Below are 21,628 nucleotides of genomic sequence, written 5' to 3' on the forward strand. Positions count from 1 at the left end.
CAGTATCAAATCACGTTGCTTGCTGGCAATTGGTCGCTCGTCGGGCAGCTCAGATTCTGATTCTGCTTTAACGCTACAGTACAAACCACTCTCACGATTGCATCTCGTCCAGCTTGGGGAATCTTGTCGACTAGAGCTACTCGCGGAGCATTCAGAACGGTCGTTTAACACGCTACAGCCACAAGCCCCCCAGAAGGAATCCTGGAGCTACCATCCAGCAGCTCGTAAGGAACATGTATATATTGAGTATCCCCATGTATTCGTGACCTCTCAGAAATATATAGCGTGACGAGCGGCGCTGATAGGTATAGCCATTAAGGGGTTAGCTCATCCTATAACTACGCATATCTAATTCGCGACGATGAGACTAAAGACACCGTCATCATCGACCCAGCGAACCCTCCTAAAGTTATCCCCGTGCTTAACGAAAAGTAGAGTTCTCTAAATCTAACCGCTATTATAAATACGCACCACTACTAGGACCACGTAGGCGGGAATACTACAATCCTCGCGACCCTCCCTAAGCTCGTCCCCGTTATCGTAGGTAAGGATAGTATAAGCGTAATTAAAACGCCCTTATATAGTAGTAAATTCAACATCGGTAAGAATATTGAAGTTATAGCGCTACACACCCCTTACTATATATAGAATAGCATCTACTAGTTCTTTGAGGATAAGTTGAGCGATAAGCGCGTCGTCTTCACAGGCGACACGCTATTCTACGGTAAGTGCGGGAAATTCTTCGAAGATAATAGGGAAGAGATAGAAAAGGCGTTAAATTAAGTCCTCGCGGCGCTACCGGACGATACGAAGGTATTCCCCGGGTATAAATACACTAAGTCGAATATTAAGTTCCTAAAGAAGGTTGTAGAGGGAAATAAAGCGGTGTAGGAGCTGGAGAAGTTTACGGAAGAAAATTAGGAGACTCAAGGAAGGTTTACGATTAAGTAGGAGAAGGAATATAACGTTTTTATGTAGACTCGATTCGAGGAGATGAAGAGGGTCACGGGTGAGTCTAAGCCTAGTAAGGTGATGACAAAGTTGCGCGAGTTGAAAAATGCTGGATAACTGACAAAAAATCCTGTTAAACAATAAAAGTCTCGTTGACCTTGGTGTAAATTAAGCTTAGTGCAAATGGGTGTAGGTGTCACGGCGATGCTTCCGTACTTTCGTGTTTTCAATGTGCCGATTCTGAGTCATCTAGCGGGTACGTGAGATCACGTGCTCCAAGTTAGGCTTGTTGTTAGCTGCTTACTGGCTATCCAAGTGGCCACTGGGTGTGAACTAAAAGGGGACACCACAGATGACTTTCAGTACAAGTGTAGGCTTAAGCACATCGTAAATTTAGGCTTCATCTAATGCCTGGACATCTTACAAATTCTCCCTTTCAGACCATTTCGCCAGCCTAGTCGCTACACAAACCGATTGTTAATTGTCTTTCGCCGATTGATCGGTGGGTTTGCAGCTCTAGTTCACTGCGTATAGAGAGCGACAAGAGCCGACACTCTAGAAGCAGCACACCTAGCGTTAAGATCATTCCGGCAATAAAAGCGGAGAGAACCAGTGTCGAGAAGACATGCTTCTCGGGATGGTAAACCTCTACGAGACACAAACTGACGAGATCATCGGTTGGCAGACCGTGGAGATGTCATGCGCTGAAGCCTTTGCACGTTTCAATATCAAGGTTACTGTGAGGATGATTGGAGAACTCGCTAGCTCACTAACCCCAACGCTGATCGGTGACATTCCATCGATTCAAGTCGACCACGGCCTTGTGTTCAAGGGGTTATTGCACCGATCCTTTTAATTCCTCCCCGGAATGCCAGCATCATTTTCTCTTCCCTGGCGTTGCAGCCGTACTCGTAGTTGGGTGCATCGTGGTCATAAAAGCATTCGAGCTCTGTCTGCAGACGCATTCCATGGTCGTGGAGATATGGCAGTAGGTTGGTCTGCCGAATGATTATCTCAATCGACTCTAGACTAGCCGTTGAACCTTACCAAGCAACACTTTTAGCCGCTATCGTCGACCCTCCGATATCGGGACTCCTCCTAGTATCGAAGACCCTCACAAGCACCAATCTGATATGGGACTCATCCCTTAGGGCAGGAATAGTCGCTAGACATTTATTTTCTACTTCCAGCTCCACTCAAGTAGTGCCCATCGCGACAGTACAATACTAAGGAACCCTACGAACAACACAGCGGCGTAAAATCCAACAAGTACTGTCGGTGTGGTAGAATCGAGTAGCTGTCCTCCGATAGGAACTGTCAACAAAGCTCCGAACGCCGCCATACTATATATTGTCCCATAGAAGCGTCTATACTCCTCCGTACGACAGAGTTAGCCTACGTAAACTAGTGTAAGGGATAACCACCCTCCTAATCTAAACTTAAATAAAGCTATAATAGTATAAAGTGTACTAACATTACTAGATCTAAAAGGTAACTAGATAACTACCATTATTAAGATAGTAGTTAATACTAAGATTAACAAGACTTTAAAGCGGCTAATTTTGTCTACAGTAAAGCCTAGTAGAATTCGTCTAAAGAAGATTATTCCGTTTAGAACGGCTAAAGTGTAAAATTATATGTCTTCACCGAAACTAGTAAATCGGACGTAAGTGGGTAGAAGCGTAGTAGACCCGAAGATAATAAATTCGAAGGTGAATACGGCGATAGTTAGGAAGATGAAGAATACGGTTTTAAAGACTTTAAAGTTAATTACCGCTTTAGCGACTTTACGTTTTAGTGATCGACCTTTTACGAGTAAAATACCTATATAATAGTAAGTAAGCGTAGTAAAACCTAGGATTCGTATAGACTAAACCCAGCTATATCGCGATCAGATTTTTCGAAGCGCGATGTTACGAACTGCCAAGGGCGTAATGGTTCTTGGACTCAGACGTGGTTGGGTTTCGCGAACGGAAGTATAGGTACTTGCGAATAGATATGGAAGATGTGAGGGCTCGAGGGTTCAACAGCTTTAGGTGCAGTAGTAAGATGATTATTGACTACGAGGAGTCTATAAAATGTTGGTGTAATGACCGTAGCTATATACTCGTAAGATCTCCTACTCTCCCGCTCTGCTTACTCTACTGCTCTAGAAGAGAGCAACTAGAGCACCAGAGCACTAGAGCACGTCACGTGTCATAGCCTCGTGTATCGGGGATTCCCGTCACATTATAGCCTCCTCGCCCGACCTACCTCTCCTAGCGGGTCGTTATGTAGGTCAAGTGTCAACCCGTAACACACGATTAGGATAGCGGTACCCCTAAAGGAAGATCCGCCTATATAGATACCTAACGCTAGCGCTCGGCGCCTATAGAATTAATAGCTTAGGACAGCTATCGCAACCGTAGTGAGTATAGCGAAGGTAAACCCGCTATAGACACTTAGATAGAGAATAAATTACCAATATTCAACACACTAAGCGAGGAGGAAATAAGAGTTTACGCTTAGAATAGAGCCATATAGCACTAAGTAGTATACTCTATATCGATTAAAGAGAGGGCCGATTTAAACTCTAAGTAATAGAGTAAAGAAGACTATTAATATAGAGATCCAGTCTATATTACGTTAAGAGTGCGAAGATAATTAGTATATCGTAATATAGTCGTGGACTACTTTAACTACTCTACTATATCAATATATAGTCGGTGGTGAATGGAAGGTAGTGGACGCACTAGCGGTTTAGAAACCAAAAGATGGCACTATTAATGCGAACGAACCGAATAAGCACCTCCACGCTTCCTTCCCCCCTTCGGGAAACAACCATTCTGTAGCTTCGGCTTAGGCGCTGGCTTAGTCGTTAGCAGCACCCACAGCGGTCGCGCGCCTCCGAAGTGAATCAAGTTGCAAAGACATTATGGTCTTAATTGAATGTTGTACTGGCTGACGGGGTTAGGTAATTTCAAAGATTTTTCGAAACCAGAAAGGCTCATGTAGTTCGAGAGGAAGAAGCCAATAATGAAGACCTGTAGTACAAATGCGATATTCATGGCCACCTTCTAATGACGTCACCGATTGATCGTGCCCTCGGTAGTGGCCTTGACGTAGGTCGAAGAGGATCACTCGTAAAATGGAAACACCTGAGCTAAAGTTTACTTTGCAGTGCAACTCACGTAACTTACACCCGTCCGGCGGGCTTCCCACGTTTCTTTATATTGACTTGTCAAGGTAAGATTGACCCTATAGATGGGTACATATAACCCTTCAATATTTTTCATTCATGTCGCCAGCGTCAATTCTGCACAATACTGTAGCATCTCGATAAGACCAAGCGGTCGGAGTAAATACGAGACAAGTACAAGTCCAAGCCACCGTAAGAACTCCACAGATGCCGCATTCCTCACTGGCTGAGATGTCGCCTTCTCGTCCGTATAGATTGAAAGATATTCAGTTCTAAAAAAGTTCTCAGCATTTAGTTTCCACTGTTCGACGACACTCAGGTCTATTTTATGGTTCTTTGTTGCCATGAATAGATAGCACCGGGTATGCTCAGATCAGCTGTTCGATGTGCTTACAGAGGGCCAGCCAGTCACACCGCTGCATCAGGATCCCGTGCAATTACAAATGGCTGTAGTGGGGAGCTTGGCAGAAGGGAATCAATCATGTAGCACGTGGTGTTGGAGTTGTAGATACAATACGCAGGATAACAATGAAAGACCGAAGCCTACGATTCGCGCTGAGATGATGAGGTGCACTTCGGTCGAGCGCACGACTTCGAAGAAAAACATTCTCCTAGGCGATGTCCGTATTACTTTACCGCTTCCGCACTCCAGCGCCAGCATGTAGCCGGGTTTCTCACTACTGCTTCATACTGAACGGATGAGTCCCCAAAGAGGCTGTGGGGGAATCTTGGCCGTTCTAGCAGGATTGTCCTCATTACAACACCATCTCGATTGTCCTTTCACCCCAAGCAAGAGCTTATGGTTTTACCTGGTCGAGATTCCTTTCCATCCTTGGGGTCCGTTTGTCGTGAATCTCCAGCCTAGCAGTGAGTACCATAAAAAGCTATGTCTTTATTAGCTACAGTTTTGTGCCAGACACTGCCCTTGGCCGCTGGTGAAGGAGTTATTCATAGCTGGCAGACTTTGGCTGTGAGCCTGCAAACGCGTTGTACAGAAACCTAGTCACAAGCAGGTCCATGCACAAATTTCAGCAAACATCTGCATCCCCATCAGGTACGCCACACTGTAGAGTTCGCGGAAGTCATATTCCTTTTTGTCTCTTCGCAGAACTAGAAGAATGGAGCGCATTTTCCCTGCACTATACGCGTGGAATCTCAAAAGCGATCGGAGCAAATTATCATCTTCGGCATAGGAGAACACTAATCATGGTGATAGAATAGCTGTAGCTAAGTACGTGTCAGTTGTGGCAACCAGCCCACTTTCTAGGACGTCCAATAATTTGATGCGTAGGTGTGAATATGCAAGACCATTCTTGGTGAGTGGATGGGTTAGCGAATGCATCGGCGTACTCGCTTCTGCGGTAATTGTGATATCGTCACTAATTTTAGCAGGCTGTTAATCAGAGCTTGCTCTCATGTCAAAGTGTGCAAGGGCAGAACACCGTAATCAGTCTCGAACCAGCACCGACATCGAGAGACCTGTGCTCAATGGCAGGCCTGCTGAGTCTGGTTATCCTCTGGCTAGTGCGTTTCTGACAACCTTTTAATCGGACGTGGGAATCGTACAGACGCATGTCGGGTGACAGAGGGTAGGCCAAGCTCAAAAGGGTTTGTGCAGCTCGCGGTATCCAGGTAAACCTCACTTCGCATCACGAAGACTCTGTAAAATAACAATTCGGCGTTGCAATGCTCTTACACAGAATTACCTTGCCACGGAGGCGCGAAACCCAGACCCACTGCTAATGCAAGCCCTTGCACGAGTGGCGTTGGGCCGACAACAACCTTGAACGCTAGGAAATTTGGGATGTCGGACCCGCGATGAGTGTATAATACTCCTTCCGCGTGGTGTGGGATTCTACTATGTCTTGCCATGTCTAGTGGGTAAAGCTCCAAGTCAGGGTTCCCGGTCGTTCTTTGGCGTTCTCTCGCGTTCTCTCGCGTCGCAAATCTTTGGCGCACGGCAATTTGCGTCGAAAGAGGGATCAAGACGGGGCTAGTGCGCGACATCGTGCCTGCAGAGTCTCGACATCGGAAGTGGTGGGACCAGAGGTCATCAATGTGGGGGACAACAGCGGCTCTCATTGGCAAGATCGTTTTCACAGCGAACGAACCAATAATCTCGACTAGACTACTCAAAAAGTGGATACATCCGATCAGCGATGCCAAGCTTTTTCGAGGACAATGATCTATTGGCAGGCAGCAACCGATGAAGCCAGAATACGGTTTATTTCTGCAGTATCGTGCTACTGTAATATACGTGAAACCCATCCCTACCTGAGCAGAGCGAACCCGTAATAAATGGTTTTGAAAAAATATCTTATACAGTAATACGCTGCTCAGTTGAGGCTCGTGCTCCGTGGTAGGAGAACGCTAACCTATCGTCCCCGTGAAGATGTCGTTATTTTAGGGGTTGGACTCAATGTAAAGACTCACCGCCTACATGATACTTAATGGCTTTCTCCAGTAACGGGAGGTCTTGAAGCGTTTGTAAGACGTAGTACTTTTGCATGTTATATTTTCACTGCCTGGTCATTAACTTGATTATACCCAATTTCCACATTGGTAAGTCCTACCTCCCCGTCAGAGTTTGAGCTTCATGTGGGGTTATAGTTTAAATTTACGCGGCCGAAAAGTGTCATGAATGGTCAAAATGGGAGGTGAACGATGCCGGAGGAGGAATCGTTGTCAATAACTCAGAAATTTGAATGGTGATGTTGAAGCATGAACGAATTGTTGTTGAATAGTTCTGTCTTCTGATATGGGCGACAATGTCACAATGGCCAGAAGAACTGGATCTGATGATCGTTCAACCCGAGCGGCGCTGGATTGTCGACATGTGGATGTGTTTAGTGTTGTTAAACACGTTTTTGAGCACCATAATTTTGACCCTCAATTGCGCCCTCGTCTAGCAATAGAGGATCGTCATCTCACTTGCTTGTCATACCAATAATATTTAGGATGCCGGTCCCACAAGCCAGTAGTTGAAATGCTTTGAATGATTACCCTGCGGTCAGAATGGGGGCAGGGATGATGGTCTAATGCGTACCAGTGCAAAGATAATCCAACAATCTTCCCAATGGGTTTGAACTTTTACTGTAAGCTTGAGCATTACCACATTGCAGGTAGTACGCGGGAATGCTCTGGTAGGCCGCATACGTCGAGGGCGACTGAAACGTCAGCGCAGCGTGATGATGCAGCTTGGAGGCCCATTGGGCGGCTTCTAATGCGGAAAGGTCGTTGTACATAATCTCGTGGGTGTTCTGAAGCGTTAAGCGATTCCCCTGCAGTCAGTTAGTAATTTTCGACCGCCGACTTGAGCCACATATCGGCGGAAAACGGCAATGCACGAGCATCAGCAACGATCCAGTCAGGGATTGGCCCGAAAGACCCCAAGAAAGATCCCAACGAAGAGCCTTCTGGCAGCAGAAACGCGCAGAGGTAGACCAGCGCAATAATCCCCCCTTTTTGCCGACGAGTTTGCGTTCTTTGACGGACAACCCTTTTGCGCTGTCTGTGCCAGGAATCCCGCCGTATGAATGCATAACGAGGACAATGTCTTGACCCTCATCAGCCAGCTTCGAAGTCACCCCCTGGATATGTGCTATATCATCTTGGGATGTGACCGTTGCCTCCGCTCCACTCACGGATGGCAGCGTTAGGGCACCACATGGATGACCGGCGCGCTCCAGACGTCGAATCACATCTCCGAAGTATTCAGGGTCATGCCATGCACCAGGAATGAAAACAATAGTAGGTCGTGGTGGCGGTACAGAAGCCATCCTACCACCAGCGCCAGTCACGACCAGGCAGTATACCGATGGAGATAATAAAAAGTCCTAGAGTGAATAAAAGAAATCGAACGAGGGAATAAGACGACCTCCATGCCACGAGGCACCAAGATACAGTAGGCGACTTTGTTCGCGACCGTAGTTGGAGTAGCTAAAACGAGGAAGGGTCACGAACCAGAGGAGACCAGAGCTGGAGGTGGTTCGACCCTGCGGGATCAGTAATTGAACTAAGATGGGGTCAGACGGTGTTCACCTTTCCTATCAGTAGCTATCCGCGAGAAGATCGGCGTTACGGTCACCCAACGAGGCGTCTCATATACCAAGCGGCCCGGATCGCTGGAGTTGGTGGTTTGCAGGAGTTGACGCGGCATGAATACTTTTCCCTGAGACTCCGTTTCGGGAGCTAAATCGATGGACCCGTTAGTTGATGATTAAGCGATCAGGGCAGCATGCCGCTAATGTAGGACCTCGTCTCTGAAATCTTGGCATAGGGCCGCCCCTGTCAACAAGGGGTGGGTGGACTAGCTATCGAGGCGCCGAAAATGGTTAGATCTGGGGTTGTCAATGTGGGGCAGATGCACTGGCTGTTATTGGATAAATTGAGTTAAAAGTGCACGACGGAAGATCCCGATATTTGGTCGACCAACTTAAAAAGTGGATAACTCCAATCAAGGCCTCCAAGCTCTCTCGCGTGACAATGATGCCGTACGGGCATGCCGCCACCAGGGAAGCCCCAGAACAGATCATTTTTACATTATTATGTTACGTTATGTCAGTTTTCGATTTACTCGTATTAGAGCCCGACGTTGTAGCCTCACTGTACACCCACTCCGCCGTGAGCGAGATCTGAACCCATACCTTCCAAAAACACCCAGTAGATAAAATGTACCCACCTTCATCTCCCTAGATAGCTTCTAGTGGTGCATGGTTAATCTATACATACGGAAATTTCCTCGTCCGTCGAGGTGCATTCAGTGTCAGCACCGTCATCACCCTTCTAGATTGGTGAAAATGTGCTCTCGCAGAGTTACGGTATTACTACGTAGATGTTATACGTACATATTTTTTCCGCCGGTGCCTAACCGCAATCAATCATGGCCGCTTACTCAGTGGGCGGATGAGTGCTCCATTGCCATAGTCTTCAGAATCGCTATCATCCAGTGGTTTGCGCATAACGGCCCCCGGGCTCTTTCCCTTGTGGTTAGGTGAGTGGGACGTATTCAAGGACACAAGAGTACGCTAAATTGCGAAAATCGGCGCCGAAACTGTCGTCGGTCTCGGAAAATAAGGTTTGGCATTGGTCTCGGCCGACGAAGCAGTCTATCTAGTTAGCTGAGGGCAAAGGACAGGGAGAAATTTGCCGTCCATCTTATATATCTCTATCTCGTATTTTCTGGCCTTTAGGAGTATAAGTATAATGGGATCTACGTCATCATAAATTGGTGATGACTTTAACAGCGGTCCACAATTGACAGTCTTCCAAAAAGCCATTTGGAATTGTAGTAGAATTATCGTCCGTATTCGAGTCGGCGAAGGAGCGTCAAGGGAATCTCGCAAGTCGCGTTGGGTCATCTCACATGTAGGTTGTCTAGTATATCTACTTGAGTCGTTGCTAATTGTGAAATGTATGTAAAAGGCCACTTCCATCCGTACACCTTCGCGATCAATCTACGAGACCACCGGTCACTACTTACAGACTATCTCGGCATCTTACACAGTCTTCGCGATCGAACAAGTCAGCCAGGAAGATTTTACCCATCCAATACTCCGACAATTCCTTTCGAGTAAGTAAAACAAGAGAAGGACGCGCTTCACAACTCATAGGGATAACAAGTCCAGTTGACGGCTGAGAGACCTCTTAAGCTGTAACGACTCTTTTCTACCAACATCGTCTGGATTTTTTTGTCCGTCACAACCGAGTTACCCTTGATTCCTACCTATCAAGCATCGACCACTATAATTTCGACCAAACGTCTCACCAATACATCGGCTGGTACAGTGAGCATGTCTCTAAAGGATATGACCTCGCGGACGTCAGGCCTTTCCGCAGCCTCGAAATCCCATTACTACTCCCATCGGGTGCCACCCTTGCTGATGATCTGGCTCTGTCTATCCCTATCACTGGTACTGTGGGACGCAGGATACATCTTCCTGCATCCGCACACTATGCCTGGTGGTTGGCTGCACAAACCAATCTGGGCGCCGTACGAGCTGTATGGTCGAGTTGACTATGTCTACGGCTGGCCAGCCTGGAACAGCCATGATGGCTTCAACGCGGCACGAGGGTTCCTGAATTTGGTCGAGACACTTCTGTATCTCCGTTACCTGTGGACCGTCTGGAAGAAGAGTACGAGTGCGAGGGCACTGTTTGCGGCCCGCAACGTTACGGAATTCTATGGTGGTAGCGCCAGAACGTTGGTCAGTGGTCCAGAAGTGGCCGCGGCCGTGCTCGTGTTGTGGTCGGCCACCGTGATGACACTGAGCAAGTCGGTCTTATACTGTGAGTCCCCTTTCCTCCAGCGGTTCCTGGCGCCATGGCCAAATGACACTGTCACCACCAGGGCCACAAGAGTATTTCGGAGATTATTCTCACATCGGACACAACGATTGGTCCACTCTCACCTGGATCTGGGTCATTCCCAACGGGTTCTGGTTAGCTTTCCCCACCTACATGGTCTACGTGCTAGGCCTCGAACTTGTCGTCGGCCTCAATGGCGGCACTGCGGAGGGACACTAGATATGGAGGATATTTTTCCGCGGTCAACCATCGTTTCCATGTGGTGAAAACGAACTGGGAGATAACACGTCTTCCGGTTTCACTTTTGGCAGGTAGCGGGGAATAGCGGTTTCCTGGAGACTCTCCAGAAGTCAAAAACTACGGCGCCAGGTCAAAAGACTACTTTGGCGTTTCCTTTGATGCTAGGCGTCTGACCACAATTTGGGTCTGACGAGTGTCTGTGGCAGCGGTTGGGTACAGACAACTTCGATTGATCTCCAGTAATGTATACCATTCGGTAGAACTTCTCACAGGCACTCTCATCATGTATCTATATATCCACATAGGCCTACGGGAAGATATCGTGTTGTTTGAAGATGAGTTTGGGACTCGCGGAGGCTTATCGTCCACCAATTTCCAGACAGACCGATCTTCCTTGACGAATCTGCCATAGCCGTCCTCGTGATACCTGGTGTTCGCGTTGAGGGTACTGAAGGTGCAGACTCGGTCAACACAAGGTTATGCTCTTCTTGACGCAGATGGGGAACTCCAAATATAGTGTCGGGTCTAGGTTCCATTCCTCATGAAGGACGCCGGTGAGCGGAATGCAAATGACTTCTGATTCTGCCACACATACAGTAGTATGTTTAGTAGATGAGGGCCTTGAGATGAGAGCCTTGAGAACAATGTGAGGAGGTGCTGATCTCACCATTCAATTCCGCGAACTATCCTAGGTTTGGTTGACCTTGTCACGAGAGCGGTCCAGCTACTCATCGAGCCTGCCAGCCTGAAGATGACGTGTCCAATCACCTATGTCTGCGGATAGGTAGCAGCCAGGCACACGGTGATTTGCTTACCCTTTGTCCCTCCCCGGATCGCCCTCTGCAAATGGTCTTTGTCCGCGTCATGCGGACATGTGCACACGAGATTCGGCACGTAGGACCCGTGCCAGTCTCGATTACCGTCGGCGAACCTTCAGCCCCCACTGATCTTGGGACTAGCGAGACACCAGCGGACTTCACTCATCGTCACGGCACTTGAGTCCGGATCTGTAATCAGGCCGACGTGTCCCTAGCACAACTAATATCCCACATAGAAAGCTTAATCTTAAGCCGAATAGCCTCTCACGAAGAGGAGTTGTTAAGTCCGTAGTGGAAAACGTTCAGGTGCACTGGATTGGGTAGGTGTGCTGAATTAGGTAGGATCATCTCCCTATGGGCATCGTGATGCTCCCATGGTGACCTTCTCCATTGCACATATAGTACGACTGCCAAGTCTGCCAGCGGGCTCGGTTCTCCTTCAATTTGTGGTGGCAAGCGCAGCAGAGAATGACGAGCTCCTCGGTCCACCCAGCCTCCGCAGAATCCAAGATGGAAACTCCCCGTGGTTCACGACCTTTCAGAGCCCGGCGACCTCACACGAAATCACGCAATGGATGCAGATATTGTAGGCGACGACGAATCAAGGTATGCCCGATGCTCACCCTGATGAAGGACCAGCTCATTCTAACCAACAACGGCTTTAGTGCGATGAGGGCAAACCATCATGTAACAATTGTGTCGTGCGCAAGCAGGCGTGTGAGTACCATTCTGCTCTGATCGATCCACAGACGTCGGCCACCGCATTTCCGTCGCCCGGATCCGGGTACAGATGTGTCGAGTCGGCGTCGTGTCTTCAGATGGGCAGTGAAAGCTCGTTGGCGTTCCTGCGTTTGTCGCCAATGTCGCAGGCTGGCTCAGAATCAGAGTCAGAGCTCAGTTCCCCGAATGGTCCCACTGGGCCGGGTGATTTCGATAGCACCATCTTTGGCAATCTCCATGTGATTGAACACTATCTCAGACCCGATCTGCACACCCTTGGATCTACACCGCACAGCGCTTACGCGCAGAGATTGTCGCATGTAGCCATGGCGGTGAACAGTCGCGGAATCTTATATAGCGTGCTGGCGGCGTCGGCAGCTTTAGGCTGCATAGAGATCCTCCATGGGACCGAATCACCGGTTGCCTTCGATCGCGTAACCCGTCTACTCCAGACAAGTCGGCAATTTTACGGGAAAGCTCTGGGACGTCTCCAGTGCCATGTGGCGACACAGAAGCCCAAAGGTCTGGAAGTCGCGCGAATCTCAACGGCCATCCTCTTTTCCTGCGCGCTGGCCTGGAGGAGAGTCTATCGCCTCATGGATCGTGTGGAAAAGCACTACATGAGTCGAGGTGGAATTGACGAAGACGTCCCGACTAATCTGGAATGGGCGGTCATGCTCCGAGGTATGAACATCATCAGGACCGCGTACCAGGATGAAGACTTGTGTCTGCCAGTCACCACTCATGGATCGAGCAGTGGTGACGTTGACATTCTAGAATCAGCCATCACGTCATACCTCATACACCTCGTCAAGAGCGGCAAAGAGAATCCATGGGTGCTCTCCACAGATCCGCCACTTCCGTCCTCGACGTCTCGATATCTTCTGATGTCTCTGATCTTGAACACGAGAACAGCCGCATTTGGCGCCCTGCAGACTCGGATCGATGCGTTACACCAAAGAGTTCGGCAGTGTCTACGCAACGAGCCGGCTCACGTGGCTGACGGAAGTGCGTCCTCGCAGATATCGAATGCGGTATCACTTGCCGCATGCTCCCTGGCGCTGGACATCCTCACCGCCGTCAGCAAAGAACTGTTTGAACAGCCGACGCTCGAGCCTTCGCAGATGCTCATTCCACAAAACTTTGAGCCAGGCACACAGCCAATAGGGTTAACGAAATCGATCAGGAAGGCCGTGGATCTTCAGCCCGAATGGCTCTTCAATCCAGTCGTCTTCCATTTCATCGAACGTGTTCCGAACGACTATTTCCGTATCTTGATGTCACCATTGAGACCTAGAGACCCGGGGGCCACGATCACCGTCAAACACGACATTCAACTCTTGGCGTGGGAAGTCTACGCCCATTGGTTGGTCCTTCTCCTGCCGGCGGAGGAGGAAAACCTATGGCTTGGCGATCTGGGCTTTTCCGACATCACGAAGTTGCACGCCATTTTGCACGAAAGATCCATGGATAACACCGATGAAAAGCAGTACTGGTGGCCTAAATCGATGTGCTCAGTGGTTGCGCAGCTTCACCGAGGCACCGAGCTCAAGAATTGCTCTCCTTCCAAGGCCAGCATTTGAGGGGTCATACCGTGTGCATGCGACACCTTTATGCTTTTACAGGGGCCCAGGAACAATAGATATGATATTCGATACAGCTTTCATTTTGCCCGATTTTGCTGATAATGGGGCTTTGGCAGTAAGAGGTAAGGCTCGCCGTGCCCCTACTTATTCCTGAGGAGGTAAACAAAGAACAAAATAAAAACATTCACTTCCACCGTCGTAAATCGCCACGCCGGACTACAAGACTAGATCATGGGAATGGGAAGTGACGGGCTCCCGGACTCGATGTTCGTAGTGTGGTGGAGAGTCCGGGTGATCGGAGTATCAAAAGACCGGTCACTCCTGCTACAATCGAAGAGAGAAATCTGAAGAAGATTCGGATTCTTTCAGCCAGGTCGGGCAGTAGATTTAACATCATCGAAAGACCTAATTCGCGCTTTCAGTATGTCAGGAGCACGAGATCCATCCGCACCGAGGAGCGATCGTGGTTCCGTAAGCCGGGGGAAATCGCGTTGTGAGATCGTGGGAGAACAGGACGAGAACAGGACGAGGACAAACCTGCAGCCAGGAGACGCGGGATCAACTGAGACTTGGAGTGCACAAACCCTACAGTTCCAAAGAACCTATGTCTCGTACAAAGTGAAACTGGACAAACTCCGCCTGTGCAGGGTAAGATAGTGATACTCTGGGCAAGGAATTGTGTAAAACTGACAACCCGGCAGATACGTGAGTCATGACACCACTGAGACAGGAAAGTGATTTGACCGAAGGTGTATTCGAATAAAACGCGAAGACTTTTGAGAGCGCAAACGATTTCCCTACCCGAAACTGCTGTAAATTCCACTTCCATGTTTTATTTCCCCTTCTTTGACTTCCATTTCTTCGACTTCCACATCTTTCACTTCCATCTCTTTCACTTCCGTTCCTTTCAAACCTCATGTCAAATGCAGATTCTGGTCCAGCACCAAGTGCTTCTACACCGCTAACGTCGTCTCGTTGTGGATTGCCGGCACCAGGACCTTTTCCTCCAGGGTCTGCTTGACATTAACTGGCAAGACGGCGCCAGTCTTGTGCTTTGAGAACTCCCGGATGGGTGTGGCTTGCTTGAAAAGATGGTCGACTTCTTCCAAGGTAAGGCCGCGGCACTCGGGGATGCAGAACCAGACAAAGGCAAAGCTGATGACCGCTCCGCCGCCGTAAATAAAACCGATTTTCGGGCCCAACGCTGCATAGGGCTCGTAGTAAAGATAGGGCACCGTGAACGCGACGAGAAACGATATCAGGACATTGCCAGAGCTGGACAGGGCGTAGGTATAATTTCGAAGATCTGTTGGATGGTTAGCGTACATTGTCATGACGTGCGCTGGAGATCATTCAAGGCTCAACGTCCTTACGGGGAGAAGGAATTTCGGCGGTCACCGCATGGCTGAGTGGACCCCACCCAAAGCAGAACGCAAAGTAAGAGATGGTTAACAGCGACGAAATGGCCACGCCGTCGGTGTGGGACATGACCCTGTGGGTGCCGATGCCCGCCAGCGCCAATAAAGCGCCAGCTTGAACAACTGAGCTGATCAATAAAAGACGCCTGTACGTGACAAGTCAGCAAGGACTGGCCGAGAAAGAGGCCGCGTACAGGAACTCACTTGCGGCCAAACAGCTTGTGCTCGCAGAGATACATGCACAAGCCCGTCGCGACAATATAGAGTGACGAGTTGATATTGTTGAGAGCGAACGGATCCACCGCCTTGATGTCCTTGAGGAAGATGGTGCCATACTTGATCACGAACGCGTTCCCGGTAATCTGCAGGATAATGTTGAAGAGGACAGCGATGATGGTCCGCCTTCGGTTTGGCCCCTGGAATAGCTCTTTCAGTGTGCCCCGTGCTTTCGTGGTACTGATGAGGGCAACCTGCTCGGCATACTCCTCCATAATCTCGTCCTCGGTGAAATTGCCTTGACGATATTTCCTGAGTGATATGAGAGCCTCTTCAGGTCGGTCTTGAGTTAGGAGCCAGCGCGGAGACTAAAACCATTGGTTATTTCTCCCGGTAACGAGTGCTCGGGGCAAAGTGGAGACCACGTACCTCGGTCATCCACCTAGTAGAAACAAAAACCAAGGTGGGGACTATGAAGAAGATGCCGAAGGGAATGCGAAAGGACGCTTCTCCTTCGATGTGCTTGGTGCCGTAAACGACTAAGGACATGATCAAAGATCCAATCTCACCGAACGGATTAGCGCTGCTGAAATGCCGGGTTTGCTATTGTACTCACCAAGATGCCGATCCAGTACGAACTCACGACCGCACCGCGCAGCTGGGCCGGGCAGATCTCTGCCTGCATGACGGGAATTGACACAATCTCCATCCCCTGGTACACATAGTTGATGATTCGACCAGCCAGCATCTGCTCCTTAACCTGCGCCGTGACGAGAAGGATGGCACCGAGCCACGCCCAGAGGGTCATGATGCGAAACGACATGCGTCGACCCCATCGGTTGTTGACATAACCACCCAGCAACACTCCCGCCAGCTGACCGACGTAGGTCAGACTGTTCAGCAGGGACAAAAAATAAGGCTCGATGATCCAGGTTTTCTTCTTCGGGTCGAACACACCAAACTTTTCCTCAAACGCGTCCAGCGCTTGAGTGCTGCTGAATGCGATGATGTCCAGGCCATAGTTGATGGACGATGAAAACAATATGAGGGTGACAAACGCGAGCCGGCCATTGAAGGCTCGAAGGATGGGGTGGCCTCGAATACCCATGATACAAGCAACCTGGACCGTTGACGACCGAGGCAAGTCTCCAGAGAACGGATTGATCACAGCGATATAAGAAGCACCAGTCCGGATCTACGGTGCATTAATAAACCTGGGAACCAGTCTTGCTCCGGAATTTCTCGTTGCTAGCCATAGACTAGGCGTTAAGCTTCGCTGTCCGGCGTATCCCAGGAGTGAGCCACACACTGTAACAACGTGGGAATGCTGACCTATCGGGTGAGGAGGGGTCGAATCCTCTCACAGGCTCGTCCGCGGTGTTGTATCTTTGCCCTATCGGGCAAGGTAGTGATGCAATCTGGGAGCGTGTGCATGTCGTGCAGTTGCGTACTACCCGAGTCCTGCGTACTCGTTGGAGAAGCCTGCATTTGGGAGCCTCAGTCCGTGTTATTTAACTTTTACGCACATCAGATTCCATCACCGAAACGGCTGTGCACCGAGACAAGCCATTGTGCAAGAAAGAAGAGGTCGGTTGCACTGCATATTATCGCTGTATACGAACTGCAGGAGTTTAGTGCCACCCCTCTTGAGCTTGTCAGTTCCAACGGACGAACACGTTGCATTACGACAACATCTGCGAGATTTTGTTCCCATAGAACAAGCTCTCAAGCAAAATCCGATGCAGGATGGTCGAAATCAGCAGTGGAAACGCCCTGCAGCCGTGTTCGTCCAGACTCAGTTGTAATCAGGTGCATGCTGACGATGATCGAGCCATGTCTGGCTGGGGAAGATGAAGTCATTTAAACGCAGCTGAGCGAATTGCGCTCGTGGCGTTTGCCCAGGATCCCCGAATGGTGGCCGCGGGAAGCCAAGTCAATGACCAGCTCCCAGGCACGTCAAATGATTCATATTTTCGAAGGCTCGACGCTAGTCACCATCCTTCTGGCACACGACCTAGGCTCATATGCATCATAAACAGTCTATAAAAGACAATCTGACCTCCATAAGCTGGACGACATTATGTGTCCTTCAAAAAGTTGACTGGCAATGTCACCATAATTACTTTAATTCTAAAGTCCTTACTTCAGTCACTTTGGAACTGAGCTCAGTCATTCAGCATTTGATCATATACAATGTCGCCAGCCAGCTCGCCGCCTAGAGAAGCCATGGAAGACGTCAAACCAGCAGTGCACGAGCGTCTACATCCACTTTGTGCCATTGTCACGCCTATGGGCATGTTGGGCCATGGCTTTGATGAAAACCTCTTATTTACTACGCTTGATGGCCTGGTCAAGAACCATCCACAGGTCCCTCTAGCTATCATCATGGATTCAGGTTCGACAGATTCTGGTCCATCCAAGCTGGCTCTAGGCAGCATGACTTGTCCCGAAGCATCTTACCGACGAGACTTGCACAAGCTTATCCAGGTGGTCATTCGTTACCGGTTGCCTGTTCTCTTATCTTCTGCCGGCGGAGATGGAAGTAATGAACATGTTGACCTTTTTGTGCGAATTGTCACCGAGATCATTACTCAGGAATGTCGGTCAGTATTTGACTGCGAGAGCACTGGCCTCTACTAAAAAACAACCTGTCAATCCTAGGGCACTGAAAATTTTTACGGTATATTCTGAAATATCGAAAGAAATCGTTCAGGAGAGGCTTGCGGCTGGACAGATTTCAGGCTGCGGTGAAGAAGGTCCCCCAGCTCACGGCCGACGAAATCGATTCGACCCCTCGCATACTCGCCCAAATGGGTCCGGAGCCAATTTTATAAGCAATGCAAGCCAACCCCGATTTTGACATCATCGTTACCGGACGAGCATACGACCCAGCAACTTATGTAGCATTCTGCGCCATGAACCAGGCCAAGGCCACGTCTTTACCGCTCGACTCACTCAGCAACAAATTACTGGGCAATTTCTACCATATGGGGAAAATTATGGAATGTGGCGGTCTCTGTGCAACACCCAAATCACCTGGTGCTATGGCCTTGGTGTACGAGGAGGGGGTGTTTGATATATCTCCCATGGACCCTATGGCTCGATGCACCCCACTTAGTGTCGCTGCTCATACTCTTTATGAGAAATCGCGCCCTGACCTGTTATATGGGCCCGGCGGATGCCTCGACGTAGGTCAGACAACCTATGAACAATTGCCGGATGGGAAAACTGTACGAGTTCGAGGAGCAGAATTCATTCTGTCCACATCTGAGAGCAAGCCCTATACCGTCAAACTCGAGGGTGCCCGAGTCATTGGCTCTCGAACAATCTTCCTAGGTTCTTTTGTGGACCCCATCCTGACGAATCGAATATATGACTACCTCGACACTGTCAAAAACCGTTGCGCAGCGCAGCATTCAGACATGGATGGTATGTGGAAGCTTGACTTTCATGTTCACGGTGCTCCACCGAGGCTACCCAAGGCTGCCGGCAATGGTTCGAACCATTGCGATAGAAATGACATCACCGGGGAAGGCTTCATCGTGGGCGAGGTTCTGGCAGACTCTCCAACCCTGTCCAAGACCATCGCATCGACGGCAAGGATATTTTGCTCACACGGTGCGTACAGAGGGCAAATGGCTACGTCTGGTAACTTTGCCTTCGGCATTGGCGGCATGACAGAGTTGGATGTTGGACCCTGTTGCCAGTTCTCGATCTATCATCTAATGAACCTTGCAAAAGGAGAAGAATATGGATCCTTGATAACCACCGACAGGCAGAAAGTGGTGCCTAAATGCCACACAACAGAAGGATTATTCCCGTGGCTGGTCACGACGCTCGACCCACCTGCAATAAAAGACCCAGACTCCAACGAAACCACTTCCGGTCCGCTAATGGACATTCGCAGCAAGGGCGTAGGAATGCCTGTGCTCGGGAAAACGCTTTCGGAGACCAGCGTAAAAAGGGCTCCTGCTCGACTCCAAGAACTTAAGGACGTTGCAAAGTTTATCCGCTCCAAAAATGCAGGGCCCTTCCAGGTTACGTTTGACATCATGTTCGACGACACACGTGTCTACAAGGCCGTGAAAAAGATCCGGATTGCTTACCCAAGAGACGATGGTGCGACTCTTCCAGCGTCCAGTCAGTGACGTGGTATGGTGCGGCTTCTTCGATCAAGCATTAGCTTTCAAGCTGACTCTCGCGAGGAAAAGGAACCGGGAGCTTCGTTGTTCCGGAGGTTATATGGAAAATGACGTACACGGGTCTCAACAGTATATGCCTCTGATGAAGCTACCATTAGCTATAGATCTGGTTAAGACATTGGAAGCGTGGATGTGAATCCTGGCTAGCAAGCATTCATAATAAGGAGGGTCAGAGTCCGTCTATCCGAAGTGCCGAGTGATGTATTATGTGTACCCCTCGGTGGTGTTTGGCGATTGGACCGACGTCTTTTGATCTCTCTTCCTTCACCGCTGCTCTCGTCGCCAGTGTAGCATCATTCCAGGTACTAAGTCGTGCGATAGAGCTTTGACCAATGCTGGAGACAGGCATGGTAGATGGCACAGCTCACATGACAAATATGTATCGAGGGTTCATGCTTTTGCAGATGCTACCGTGAATGGACACAGCAATTGAGTCAAGAATGATCGAAGAGATCCAAAAACATATGAAAATCACTTTAGTCGTGGTTTCCTATCAAGTAATTCAAGATTTGACTTTGTGGATGCGCGAAAGCAAAGTTTTTGGTTAGGTACGCTCATCGGGGCATGGCCATGTTGCTGAGTCTTAACACGCCAAACGGCAAACAAAGCCCTCACTTACGGGCCCTGATCTCCCCGTCCACCGCCCGACGGTTGTGGTGCCGTTGTAACCAAAGCTCATATTGTGCGTATGCAGCATTTGTTGAGGCAGGAAATGCATCGCAGGTACTGACTGATGATTGATTGATTGACTCTTGTCCTTCCAGGCAATACCAGCATGATAAAGTCTCACTGTTTCGACAGGGCTATCTACCGTCTTTCTTGCTTTCGATCCTCCCATAACATTTAATCACAGGGGCTAAGATTCCCCTGCTCTGTTTTGCCTCAAGGCCCCTCTTCTTTAGCGCTCTCAATCTCTGATTGGCACATAAACTCCTATGAAGTACTTCGTGTCATGCATTTCTTCTTGGTTTATGGGACAAGCTGGGACATCGGTCAGCAAAATCAAGTTGAGTGGGCACCATGGAGAACTCTACCTTCTGCTTTTGGTCCGGCAGGAGTGTGCTACTACGAATAAAATGCATCGTGAGCACATGTAAAACATTTTTAAGTACCAAATAATCCCAAATGGGACAGTGCCATCCCACTTTCCCAAAGCGCCACCGTATCATGAGACTGGCTTCTCGGCTGTAGATGTAGACGGGTCAGGTCTGCTTCACTTGTTCCATTAAAGGTCAATGGCGGTAGTTAGCACGTGACCCCTGATAACCCAAGTGTGCACTTGGACCATAGATCCACGATCGCAAGTACAAGAACTATACATGTCCGCCGTTGACCCTCTCGCGTTTTGCGTCTGATCATGAAAAATTGTACTCCGTTTGACAACATCGAGTCAGGGCGAGTTCTGCCCAAGGGCAAAGAGGTTCGGACTCGATAGTGAGTTCTGTTCTTGCGGGGCTGGCTCACGCTTGAAGCAGGTCGCAAATAACTCCTAGCGTCCGATGTCCGTCCTGCCACCTGTGTTCGCTATACTCCTTCTCCACTCACCGCCTTGCTTTTCTTTATCTGACCGCAGCGCATACTCAGATGGCTGTTCAACTTTTGGTTATTTTCATGGTGAGTTTGCTCATCAAGTCTGGTCATGTCTGTCCAACGCGCATGGTAAGGCGCGGGCGTGTAATGCTTGCGCTCGAGCGCGTCCTGGCCATTTGGACCTGTCTGTGGTGGTTTAGTTCTGAACGCCAATGACACAGATCGAATAAAGTTCATTTTTTCTTGCTGGTTATAGATGTCAATCAATTTTCATTTGTCCAGGATTTCTCGAAATTCACGGCTGAAGCGCTTTATTTATCTTGTAGCATGAGCATAAAACGTACAAACCTCACTGCGTCATTGTATAATCATAAATATGTCCCCGTCTACTTCATGGAGGTGCGAGCTTGGTCCCGCGAGAACCGGCGCGATGTCGCTCCGGGACAAGGCGCCGATAGCGTAC

General features: G+C 49.2%; 5 protein-coding genes across 5 annotated transcripts; 3 read left to right on the forward strand and 2 right to left on the reverse strand.

The window, feature by feature from the left end:
* Positions 1-2,131: 2,131 nt before the first annotated feature.
* Positions 2,132-2,293, reverse strand: LTR84_009098 (uncharacterized protein; the record flags this gene model as incomplete). Its single annotated transcript, XM_064852640.1, has 1 exon — positions 2,132-2,293. One exon carries the CDS (start codon positions 2,291-2,293, stop codon positions 2,132-2,134), a length of 162 nt encoding a protein of 53 aa, XP_064701104.1.
* A 7,790-nt stretch (positions 2,294-10,083) lies between these two features.
* LTR84_009099 (uncharacterized protein) lies at positions 10,084-10,654 on the forward strand (the record flags this gene model as incomplete). Its single annotated transcript, XM_064852641.1, has 2 exons — positions 10,084-10,417; positions 10,479-10,654. The coding sequence occupies 2 exons, from the start codon at positions 10,084-10,086 to the stop codon at positions 10,652-10,654; spliced, it is 510 nt and encodes a 169-aa protein (XP_064701105.1).
* Positions 10,655-12,353: 1,699 nt separating this feature from the next.
* Positions 12,354-13,796, forward strand: LTR84_009100 (uncharacterized protein; the record flags this gene model as incomplete). Its single annotated transcript, XM_064852642.1, has 1 exon — positions 12,354-13,796. One exon carries the CDS (start codon positions 12,354-12,356, stop codon positions 13,794-13,796), a length of 1,443 nt encoding a protein of 480 aa, XP_064701106.1.
* Positions 13,797-14,752: 956 nt separating this feature from the next.
* Positions 14,753-16,541, reverse strand: LTR84_009101 (uncharacterized protein; the record flags this gene model as incomplete). Its single annotated transcript, XM_064852643.1, has 5 exons — positions 14,753-15,105; positions 15,173-15,363; positions 15,422-15,801; positions 15,863-15,997; positions 16,050-16,541. The coding sequence occupies 5 exons, from the start codon at positions 16,539-16,541 to the stop codon at positions 14,753-14,755; spliced, it is 1,551 nt and encodes a 516-aa protein (XP_064701107.1).
* A 1,729-nt stretch (positions 16,542-18,270) lies between these two features.
* LTR84_009102 (uncharacterized protein) lies at positions 18,271-19,581 on the forward strand (the record flags this gene model as incomplete). The annotated part of the gene is made up of 1 exon (XM_064852644.1): positions 18,271-19,581. One exon carries the CDS (start codon positions 18,271-18,273, stop codon positions 19,579-19,581), a length of 1,311 nt encoding a protein of 436 aa, XP_064701108.1.
* Between the last annotated feature and the right edge of the window lie 2,047 nt (positions 19,582-21,628).

Source organism: Exophiala bonariae (genome assembly GCF_035927105.1).
Source record: "Exophiala bonariae strain CCFEE 5792 chromosome Unknown scaffold_36, whole genome shotgun sequence".
NCBI lineage: Eukaryota > Fungi > Ascomycota > Eurotiomycetes > Chaetothyriales > Herpotrichiellaceae > Exophiala > Exophiala bonariae.